Raw genomic sequence first — 12,261 nt, 5'->3', positions numbered from 1 at the left:
TTTTCCTTCTTTTACCACTCTGTAATACTCCTGCAACGGCATAAAAGGAAACTCATTGCCTGGGATTAAGACACTACGGTTTCCAGTCAATCTTGGGGCTATTCTAGGAAGATGACAACTGTACCAAATTAGCAGTTGTAGTTTTGTAACACTATTTAAACCAAGTGGCTTGCTTTGCTTAGAAGTAAAATCCCTGGTGCCCTGAGAAGATGAGACAATGGATAGTTCAATGGTTAGCTGACTATCCAATCAGGCTTTTTCTTCATTGTATTAAGAGTTGACTAGTTCCGAAGCTTTATGGCATCCTAGTCCATATAAGATTAAAGATTCAATGACATAGCTACATATAATATGTAAAGAAGGCATCTTAATTTCAGAACGAAAGTAGCAAGAAAGCAAAACATCTAAAAATGAGTTGTAATTTCCAGAAATAATTTAAAATATTGATAACTAATGACCCTAAGAATCATTATTTCATCGTGATGAACCACTGGTTTGTATATTTCCTACTGTAATTTTAGGACCTACCATCTTAGTTCCAATTTGTATATTTGTATATTTAAGAATACAATGTCTACCTCAAGTGAAACAAAAGTGAACTTCTATTTCCGACTTGCAGAGGTCACAGAGAGGTTTAGTAATATGGATATTTTGGACCTGAAAATTTTTAATACTGAGATTTGCTCATTCATTTATTAAATGCTTATCCAGTTCTTCCTACTTGCATTGTGCTGGGAGCTTGGAAATAGTAAAAATAATTTTAGATATCTTTAACCTGAAATTCAAGTAAACATTCTCGTGAAACTGGGAGCCAAGTGGGAGCTGCAATGTTGGGGGGGGGGGCATCTTCAGTGGAAATGTCTTCTAAAAGAATCACCCCCATGAGATTTAAAATATTTTAACAGGTTTTACATTTTGTCAAGTATGACATAAACCAGCAATAAAGTTATTTTTCAGGTTGCATATAATAGCTGGTGCTCTTAAGATTGATAATCCTGCTGAAGACCAGAGGGAGTTTGCGTCTTCCTAGAACTGCCAGTCAGTAAGTGAAAAGACAGATACTTCAGGAATCTCAAACAAAAATAAATGAGTTTACAAGCTGGTCTAGTAGAACTTGCTATTTCAATAAGGCAGCCAAAAGAGCAAAGAGACTAAAATACTCTCTCTTTAAACTATGATGCAGTCAATCACAACGGTCAAACCAGCTTTCCTTTTACAGAGGAACTGAGCATCTTAAGATTTTTTACTGGCCGTGTGGATACTCATTTAAGACTTTCAAAATAATCACCTTACTTGAAAAGCAAGAGCACTGAAGGAGCTATGTCCAAATCTTGTCTTGTGGGTCTAAATGTTTATCACCATCTACTGTCCTCTACAAGGTCCTCTCCTATTCTTTCTTCATAATTTTTAGCCATGGCCAATTAAAACAGGTGATAACCAGAGGAAAGTAAAAGTATATGGTATATAAAAGAACACTCAAGAGACTTCCTTCATCGCCCACTTTTTGTATAATGTTATATACTAGGCTCTTCTTTTCTGCTAACAATTATATAACTACAGGTGCTCAGAAAGTCACCATCAACCCAGTTAAAGGCAGCAATGAATACGTGCTAAAAAAAAAAAAAAAAAAGACTGAAGTGTCTTGGTAGCAGTTGGTCAGATTCACATGTGCATCTGGATTAAGTTAAAAGTTCCTTTCCTGGAGACCCTCATACACTGCTGGTGGGAATGCAAACTGATGCAGCCACTATGGAAAACAGTATGGAGAGTTCCCGAAAAGTTAAAAATAGAAATACCATATGACCCAGCTATCTCACTACTGGGTATTTATCCAAAGAACTTGAAATCAACAATTCAAAGAGACCCATGCACCCCTATGTTCACTGCAGCATTATTCACAATAGCCAAGACGTGGAAGCTACCCAAGCACCCAATGACTGATGATTGGATAAAGAAGATGTGAGATATATATACAATGGAATACTACTCAGCCACAAAAAAAGGACAAAATCGTCCTATTTGGAACAACATGGATGGACCTTGATGGTATTACGTTAAGTGAAATAAGCCAGACAGAGAGACAAACACCATATAATTTCACTCACATGTAGAAGATGAACACATTGACAAAGAGAACAGTTTAGCGGTTACCAGTGGGGAAGGACTTGGGGGGTGGACAAAAGGGGTAAAGGGGCACATATATATGGTGACTGACAAACAATAATGTACAACTGAAATTTCACAATGTTATAAACTATTATGACATCAATAAACTAAAAAAAAGTTCCTTTCCTAACTAACTTACTGCTCTGGTCTCTCCCAAGCTCAATCTTGGATTAGTCAGTTCATAACACTTTCTCTCTGAGAAAGACCTTACATCACCTTTCTATAAGCTGTGGATTTCTAAATCAATAACCTGGATTAGGCAGAAGGAAACAGACTAAAGTGTCGCCCAGCACACTGCCTTCAGTTTCTTTATCTGGACAAGGATAATAAAATCTATTTATTACTCAGTGGACTTCTGTTGCCTAAATGATATACTCTGAAGCCTCCCCCTCAACTGGTCTGCACCTCCACTATACCAATCTCATATATGTATACTGTTTTGAAATACATATGCATTTCACATAAACAATTACAACTAATTATCATAGTAAGCAGATACACAAGAATGGAGGCTGCATGAGGACAGAGCTTTCAGTCTGATTTGTTCAGTGCTGTTGTCCCAATACCTATAACACGGCTTGACACATAGCAGGGGCTTAAATAAATATTAGCTGATTGAATAAACAAATTAATGGATAACTATGAGACAGATGGGCAAGTGTAACGTACATTTTTCTGCATGGGAAAACTACAAAACAAAGTGTTAAGAGACCTGATCAAGATTGCATGGCTATGAAATGGCAATACCTGTATCAATGGAGGTTTCTAGGCTCCAGATCCAGATCCTTTAAACTACTGTCTCTCTCACCCGGGGCATATGCACCCTTTTAAGATACAGAATGCCAGGGGAAATGAAGCCACAGAAAAGCACAGCATATCTTCCTGGAACAAGACTTACAGTAAATTACTTTAGAAAAAAACTGTTAATATATATATTAAAGTAACATCAATCATGGAGATTTTGAGAATTTACATTAATTTCAAGGATAAGACACAGACCTGGAAACATCTTTGACATTTGCAAACAGCCACCTGGAGCCTCTCTTTGATCTGAGGGTCACTGTTTCTGTTCCTTCAGCCCTCCAGGCACTTAAACAGTAAAATTACCGAAGCCCACAACACAAAGCAAGAACCAAAGTTCCACAGTCCCAACACACCTGGGGCTTAGAATCAGATCCGCTTCCTCCACACAGCTAGGAAGGAGATCTGCTGATCTATCTACACGGCTGCCTCCAACTCCTACCATCTTTTTTTCTCTCAGTCCATGCAACCTTGGTCTTCCTCTTCCCTTCAACAATCAGGGCCATAAACTCATCTTTCACTGCTCTAGAGTGTAGGGGAGGAAGACATTTCCTCTTCCCAAATGTGGGTTCGTCTGGCCAGAGAATGAATTAAATTCACATGAGACAGAATAGCAAGAGAACATTGCTATTCTTCCCGAAGGAAGAAAGGGCACCGAAGAAGTGGGGTGCACAGAGTGGTTATATACCCCCAAACAGGGTGTTTCACATGTGATTGAAATGTCCCTCCCACAATAGTCACGAGGCTGCTCTGTCAGCATAGCGCTTGATGGAAACGGCAGATAGGTCCGCTGTCTCAGTGAACGCCACGGGGTGGCAGGTGTGTTACCTCGGGCTGGGGGGGGTCACAGATGAGCGCTGCAATCGGTTCCCAGCCTAAAGAAAGATGCTTTAATCTTTAAGGAGATGCCAACGTTGGGAGGGGGAGGGAAGTCAGTTACAGGAGGTTACCAGAGAAGCACAATAAAATGTAAATTTTAAGTCCTTGCCTTTGGTATTGATTAAGAGTTTCTAGAGAGAAGGTCATCTCCTTTCTTCTTCCTGGTACAGAGAGGGAGGCATCTTTACAGATAGAGATTTACCTTACAAACGTAAATGTGTCCTAACAAGGGGCAAGTTCCATTCCTCAGAGCCTCCTTCCCTGTCCCAGTTTATCAAAAGCAATCAGCCTCAAATAATCCTGATGCCAAAGAGACATACCTTGGGGTGGCCAATTTCAGGTCCCTACAAGAGCAACATTCTTCGAACCTTCAATACATGTTTGAAGCAAAGCCAGCATTTCCCAAAGAGTTCACCATTACATCTGTAAGGAAGTCAATTTCCAGATCCCCAACTTCCAAATATTCTCTTGCCTAAAAATTGACCTGCCTGGGACCATGACCATGATGGAGGGACATCCATCCCTGATGAATGGAAGCTGTCCTTCACTCCCTTTACAAAAGTAATGCATTTGCAGTACCTTCCTCAGATCTTTCTAAAGGGCATTACCCCAGGATGTAACCACCCTACGGCAACTCACAAAAAAACAAATAAAAATGCTAAGGCAGGTTGAGGAGTGAAAGGCTCCAGCATTTGGGTAACACCTCCTTTTCTAAATCAGGTAATTTCCAATTCTTTGTTTAAACAACCTGAAATATTTAAATACAAAGAGCCCTGTGGTCAAAAGAAATACAAAATACTGGGTTTCAATTTATATACTTTTTTGTTGCAGAAAGTATGACAAAGTAATCAATAAGACATTTTCAAGCACAAAAATATATTATATTGTAATGGAATTCTGTAAGGGAGGGGAAATGGAAATCTGAATTTAAGGAGAAAAAGAAAGGTGAAAAAATTTTAACTGTTTAAGAACTTACTTATGCATGTTTAAAAATGAATGATACTAAGAACATACAATGGAGAAAAGAAAGCCTCTTCAATAAATGGTGTTGGGAAAACTGGACAGCCACATGCAAAAGAACGAAAATAGACCATTCTTTTACGCCATTCGCAAAAATAAACTCAAAATGGATCAAAGACTTAAAGGTAAGACCTGAAACCATAAGACTTCTGGAAGAAAATATAGGCAAGTATACTCTTTGACATCAGTATCAAAAGGATCTTTTTGGAAACCATGTCTTCTCAGACAAGGGAAACAATAGAAAGAATAAACAAATGGGACTTCATCAGACTGAAGAGCTTCTTCAAGGTAAGGGAAAACAGGATTGAAACAAAAAACACAATCCACCAACTGGGAAAAAATATTTGTAAATAATATATCTGACAAAGGGTTCATCTCCATAATATATATAGAACTCACACAACTCAACAACAAAATGTCAAACAATCTGATCAAAAAAATGGGCAGGGGATATGAACAGACATTTCTCCAAAGAAGATATACGGATGTCCAATAGGCACATGAAAAGATGCTCATCATCACTGATCATCAGGGAAACGCAAATCAAAACTACACTAAGATATCACCTTACACCCATTAAAATGACAAAAATATCTAAAACTGATAGTAACAAATGTTGGAGAGGTTGTGGCGAAAAAGGAATCCTCATACACTGCTGGTGGGAATGCAAACTGGTGCAGCCACTATGGAAAACAGTATGGAGATTTCTCAAAAACTTAAAAGCAGAAATACCATATGACTCAGCCATCCCACTACTGGGTATTTATCCAAAGAACTTGAAATTAGCAATTCAAAGAGACCCATGCACCCCTATGTTCATTGCAGCATTATTCACAATAGCCAAGACGTGGAAGCAACCTAAGTGCCCACTGACTGATGATTGGATAAAGAAGATGTGGTATATATACACAATGGAATACTACTCAGTCATAAAAAAGGAAAATCATCCCATTTACAACACGGATGGACCTTGAGGGTATTATGTTAACTGAAATCAGACAGACAGAGAAAGACAATCTTTGTATGACTCCACACATATGTGGAAGATAAATGAACACATGGACACAGAGAACAGATTAGCGGTCACCAGGAGAAAGGGGGGAAGAGGGGTGGGCACAAAGGGTGAAGTGGTGCACCTATAATATGAGTGACAAATAATAATGTACAACTGAAATTTCACAAGGTTGTAAACTATCATAGCCTTAATAAAAAATAAAATAGAAAAAAAATGAATGATACTGGGAACCAAACATGGACCCTACTAGAGGTTTTTAAACAATGTAACAATTTAAAAGACCAATATTTACAATATGCTGAAAAATGAAATCTTTTGCAACTACTTAAATTTGGGATGAAAAGCTTAACAGTTAGCTTAATTTTTTACTTTTTTAAAGATTGGCACCTAGGCCAACAACTGTTGCCAATCTTCCTTTTTTTTTTTAAGGATTGGCACCCGGGCTAACAACTGTTGCCAATCTTTTTTTTTCTGCTTTATTTCCCAAACCCCCCTGGTACATAGTTGCATATCTTAGTTGCAGGTCCTTCTAGTTGTGGGATGTGGGACGCCACCTCAACGTGGCCTGACGAGCGGTGCCACGTCCGCGCCCAGGATCCGAACCCTGGGCCGCTGCAGCGGAGCGCGCGAACTTAACGACTCAGGCACGGAGCCGGCCCCAACAGTTAGGTTAAAGATGTGCACAGAGTACAGAGATTTACAGAAACTCTTAGGAGTTACAGGAGCAAAAAAGTTGGAAGAACACTGGTGTAGACCAACCTGTCGAAGCCTTTCCAAGAAAAATACTGAATAGACAGAGAATGAACAATGTCTCACCCACCTAGTTTTGAGTGAGGCTGGCTGGAGATGGGGTGGGTATTAGCATTGTCCTCTAAGTCATAAACACATTTGTTGAACCTGGTTCTACAGCCAACCATTTCTAAGATTGATGATCAGGTTAAATATCCAATCTTAATTGCACTGCTGACTTAAACCTCGGATGACCGAGATGCATCTTACTGAGGGGAATGGCTAGAGTACTCTTCTTTGAATTCTCCAGAAAGATTCATGAGACATCTGACATAAAGACTCACTAATTTTGTATTTCTCTTATCATACAATGACAAATTTCACCACTAGGGATGTAATACTGAATGTGTCTATCTGACTGGCATTTCATGAGTGACATGCAAAATGCAAAGAACTGGAGAGTTCTTTACTTACTGTGTAGTTAATATTTTAAGCACAGCAAGTGTACTGAGGAGTAATCTCAGACACATCTACATACTCTAAGCCCTCAGACTCCACTTTTTCCCTTCCTTGATTCCATCCTCTCTTCTTCCCCATTGCCTCTTACCTCTTTTCAGCTACTCCTCTGGGAAGTAGAAAGACGCCTAAATATGATGGATGAGACCAGCACTTAATTCAGTGTCTACACTGTTTTAAAAATATTGACTTTCTGGTCCTCAAGCTCTCAGAGACAGTGAGGCTATTTAGAGCAGACATCAGACCTACTCTAAATCTACTCCCATTTAGTATAAGGAGGTAGTACAGTTTAAGAGAAAACGTCTGTCTTTAGAGTCAGAAAGTCAGCTGAAGATTCCACTCCACCATTTGCTACACATGTCACTCAATTTTCTGAATCTCAGGTTCCCAAAGTCCTTAAAACAGGATGCTGGGGATTTGAGACAATACACATCAATCACTGAGAAATGTACCAACACATAGTAGGCATTCAATAATCAAGAGTTATGAAATTAGATGTTAACGTTCCTTAATGATTGCTTAAAATTAGCCAGTAGTTTTCTCCTGGCATAATGTCAACCAGTGGCATGTTTTTCAATTTCTTTCTAGTCTCTTTTAAAACAAGTGATTTGGAAAATGACTGCCTTTCATGTCTAAGTATAGGGTGTCTGTGTGTACCTTCACTACTAAAACCGGCAAAAGGATATACACAGGATGAGGACCACACAAAACTGGAGGTTTCACACAGCATTTATAAATATGGTGGCATGGCCTTAACATGTTCTAAGCATTGCTGTGAAACATGTTTAAAAATAAGCATGGAATCTATGATCGACTCATTCAAAGTCTATCCAAATTTAATTGGTAAGCTAACACTTTCTCCTCATCAAATCAGCAAAGTTTGTTGGTTGTTTCTTTCTTTTTGAAGATAATATTGTAAGGCTGTGGGGAGACTGGTACTCCCACAATTCTTCTGTTTGTGTAAATGAGTACCACCTTTAGTTTCTAAAGCAATTTTACAATATATATCCAGGACTTAAAAAGGATTAACATGCTTATTCAGCAAGGCAGGAATATAGCCTAACTCAAACAAACAGATTTATGTACAAGAGTGTTCATTATATCACAACTTATAGTAGTAAAAAATAAAGCAGCCTGATGTCCCCCATAGAGGACTAGATCACATAGCCATCCCATGGAATATTATGCAGCTATTAAAATCAAAAAGTATTTAAATAAGATGGGATTAGTAAGTGAAAGAAGCAAGGTATAAAGCAGTATTTGGCTATGATTCCAAATTTGTGTGCGCCATTGTGATTCTCAAGTGGTAAGAAGAGAAAATTGACAATAAAGAATTGGAATTACACAGGGATCAAAATCCATTCCACAGCTTGAAAGGACACAGTGTTAAGACTTGCTACCCACATGCTAATTTTAAAAAGAAGTGTGGGATGACTACACTGCTGATTCAGATCCTTTTTATGAATGGCAGGGATATGCAAAGTGGATAATAAAGCTAAAAGTTACATCTGCAACTGATACTTAGCCTCTTTAAACTTTCAGTTTAATGAAGCTTTTGGGTGAATTTTACACCATGCACCAATGTTCTCTGCTTAGCTAGGAAGTTTTGGCAGAGCGTGCAGAGATGAGAGAAGGTCAGAAAAGGTGAGGACTCATAACCTTCCAATATACAGTTTTGCACAGTGGAAGAGGAAACGAAACATTGTAAATACTTGCGTGATCCCACTCTCTCTCTGATTCAGATCTGCAGATACATTTAAAGTACAAAACCCTTTCTGCCCCACTCTAAGCACAAATGCCTCAACACACCACTTGTCTCTCCTTCGATTCATTTGCACTTCATTACTAGTGCCCACCACGACCACCACCAAGCAAACAAGGCAAGCAAGCATGCCAAGACTGTTTTCCAGCTTTCATGAACTTTCCTCCATTTATTTTTTGAATCAGTACTTCAAACGTCTAATCTAACCCCACAGACAAGAAACAGAATAAAATGCCTTTGGACATTTATACAGCTCACGTTACACACTCTTGTACTCCAGAAAAGGAGTAACCCAATCCCTTCTGACTTGAAAGGACATCTTTCTCTTCAGGGCTCTTCTGACTTGGCCTGTGTGACCCCAGCTCTATCTGCTTGCCTGCCAGCCTGGGCCCAGGTGATTCCAGCAGCCCCACAGCAGAGCAAGCTCGTTTCTGCAAACAGTCTGAAATCACGTAAAGCCAAAAATCAGCTGAAGTTATTGTGAAAACACAAGAGAAGACAAAACACACCTAAATTGTCACCTTACATGTCACAACTCTCAAACTGAAGGTGTCTACTTGCTAGCCAGTACGCCCATCTATCTACTTGTTTGCAGATGTCACACTGCAGAACCAACGGCTGGGGGATGTTTGCTTGGTTTCTGGTGGTCAGTTTCAGGAAATCCAAGCATTTCTTAGTTCTGAGCTCAGGTTCCGAGTCAATATAGATTTTGGTGACTTAAATTTTTTCCAGGCTGGAAATGCGCGAAGCTAATAATTAACCTTAAGCATACCATCACTTCTGCTAAAAACGTTTTCTACACACAGCCCTAAATTACTTTCAGTTCGGTTAAACAAAACAGACAAGCTGTAATAAAAGGTCTCTGAGAAATGTGATCCCTTTCATTGGTCACCCAGGAGCTTTTCCTCTTAAATGTGCAGCTTCTTGTGGGGGAAGGGGGAGGAGAGCATCCAAAACAAAGATGCCACCCAAAGCACAATTATTTTGTAAGAAAGTTGCCTAAAGATAACTCTTCGGGGTTTCCTAGGTTGAGTAATTCTTGCAGGCGGGTGGGAAGAGACCGCTCGCCTTCAAGATTACTATCTGCAGAGGTTTCCCCTATGGTGATTTTTTTTTTAGGCGTCCTTTTAAATTACACTGCAAGGGCTCTGATTTTCACATCTCTAGCTGCTGCTGGGGGGAGTTGAGAGCAACGCGCCAGGGCTGCGGCAGTCGTTCCGGCCAACTCCAGGGGTGGAGTGGGGTGGGGTGGGGCGGGGGGAGCCCACTCCTCACCGGGTCCCACCCTGCCGAGCCCCGCGCGCACCGCCGCGCTGAGCCTGCGGTCCGCGCCCTTCTGCCCTGCGCCGGCGGCCCGGCCGGGACTCACCGCTGTCCAGCCGCGCGATCTGGGGCAGCCGGTAAGTGCTGACCAGCAGGTCGAGCGGAACGGCCACCGAGCTCCACTTCACATCCTTGAGGCTGCAGCCCAGCGAGGGCGCCGGGTCCATCTTCCCCGCCTCCTGCAGCCCCGAGCTCCCGCCGCCGGCACCACCCGCGCCTCGGCGGCCGCCGCTGCTCCCGCTCGCGGTCTGGGGCGCGCGGGAGGCACCGGGCACTCCGGCCGCCGGCAGCCCGGGGGCGCGGCGGCTGAGGGCCGGGACGGAGGGAGGGAGGGGGCCCGCGCCCGGCTCAGCTGCCGCGGCGGGGCATGGCCGGGGCGCCCCGCGCGCCCTCAAGCCCCGAGACCACTCGCAGCAGCCGTGTGGCTGCGGGCGGCGGCGGCCCGGGTGGCTGCGGCGGCTCCCGCTCCGCCGCCTCCTCTTGCCCCGGCTCTGCAGCTGCGGCGGCCGCCCGCTCGCCTCCTCCTCCTCTTTCCCCTCCTTCCCTCCGCCTCGAGCGTGTGAGGAGGAGCCCCGGGTCTGAGAAGCGCCATAGCAGCGCTCCCAGCACTGACTAATCAACAAGGTGCGAGCAACGCCTGCGCGGCGCGGGGAGACACCGCCCCCGCCCCCGCCCCCCGGCGCCGCCGCCCCGCCTCCCGCGCGGCCTCCGCCTCCCAGGCCCGGCTGGCTCGGCGCGGCCGCGGGTTCCCGGCCGCGGCGCCGGCGGCTCGGCGCGCTCCGCAAGCTTTACCTCTCGCTCCCCCGTCCGACCGCTCGGGCGCCCTGCAGCCTCCTTCCCAGCCCGAGGCCCTGCCCGGAGCCCCGGAGGAGCAGAGCGGGCGCAGGAGGCATTCCCGTGGTCGCAGATTCGGGCCACCTCCCCTCCTCCTCCCTGCTTTGGCTCCGGAGTTGCTAATAAGGGGCACGGAAGAGACCTATTTGGTGCTCATCTCTTGCGAGTGCCGCAGACATTTCTCCCCAACCCTACAACTCTACAAAGCGAGCTGGAAGTGAATCCTACCAGTCTAGACTTCGGCGGCTAGGCAGAATGAAAAAGGCCGAAGCACCGAGAAGGAGAAAGGGGATGAGTGATCGGTACCCACATAAGGGAAGGTGTCCGTTGGGTTTGGTACCTTCGTTGTGTGAACCAGCTGCGGGAGTCCGCGGGGCATGAGGCCGCCAACCGCCCTAGACACGCCAAGGGAAAGGGCAAGCTAGGTTACTGGGAGCCTACTGGGGCCAGCTGTTTTCACGTACTTTTCTCAGTTCTCTCGATTTTAAAGGTTGGGATAATTCCCGTTTTCTAGATTAGGTAATTTGGCAAGGTTACACAACTTGTAGATGGTCCTGCTAGGATTCAAACCCACAGTTCGGTTTCCCTGATAAATCGTTCTGTTTCCCCCAGTATTGAGCATGGCCTGCTCACTGCGGACAGAGCTCAGAATGTAAGGGGGCTGTGAGATGCCTGTTTCTTTAGGCATATCCTGACTTTTGTGTGCTAATCTTTTTTTAGCATTATTTTATACTAGCAGAGGTGAGTGGTTGCCAGGTGAAAGCGTTGCATATCAACTCTTTCTATTTTTCAACACGTATTCATTGTTCAGTGCATGATAAGGCAGAACCAGCACCTGCTTCACCCGCCCAAGGGGACTTAAAAACATCCTGCTTGCCTTTCAGTGGGCTGACTTTGGTCTGTGCCAACGAATAAACACCTCCATGGAAGGAAAACAGATTCTTCCACGCTCGCCTTCCTTGTCCACTCACTTTGAAGCACTGGCGATAATTTTCACAAAATTCTTTTGCTGAAAGTTTTGACCTTTGTGTCATTCATGTTAATTTTTCAAAAAAGTAAAAAAAAAAAAAGTGGGAAACATTTTCGTATATATTTTACTCAGAATCACACGTCTATAAAGTTCTAAGATTTGCTCACATGAAGAATTTTTAAAAGTCGTAAGGGGCTAAGTGCCAACTATTTTTTTTCTATTTAAATAATTAATCATTTCTGAAAC

At 43.1% G+C, this 12,261-nt stretch overlaps 1 protein-coding gene across 4 annotated transcripts in view; it reads right to left on the bottom strand.

The window, feature by feature from the left end:
- Positions 1–10,835, bottom strand: part of GAREM1 (GRB2 associated regulator of MAPK1 subtype 1) — a 188,867-nt gene extending 178,032 nt beyond the window's left edge. Inside the window, exons 1-2 of one of the 4 annotated variants that reach the window (XM_070513248.1) lie at positions 10,258–10,835; positions 9,265–9,330 (exon numbers count right to left, since the gene is read on the bottom strand). In XM_070513248.1, coding sequence (XP_070369349.1) covers positions 9,265–9,330; positions 10,258–10,378 — 187 coding nt within the window. In that variant the 5' untranslated portion in view covers positions 10,379–10,835. The remainder of the gene's footprint in view (positions 1–9,264; positions 9,331–10,257) is intronic. The other 3 variants (XM_070513247.1, XM_044774542.2, XM_044774541.2) reach the window with 3 other exon arrangements.
- Between the last annotated feature and the right edge of the window lie 1,426 nt (positions 10,836–12,261).

This window comes from Equus asinus, chromosome 7 (genome assembly GCF_041296235.1).
Source record: "Equus asinus isolate D_3611 breed Donkey chromosome 7, EquAss-T2T_v2, whole genome shotgun sequence".
NCBI classification, from domain to species: domain Eukaryota; kingdom Metazoa; phylum Chordata; class Mammalia; order Perissodactyla; family Equidae; genus Equus; species Equus asinus.
This window is presented reverse-complemented; position numbering and strand designations above follow the sequence as displayed.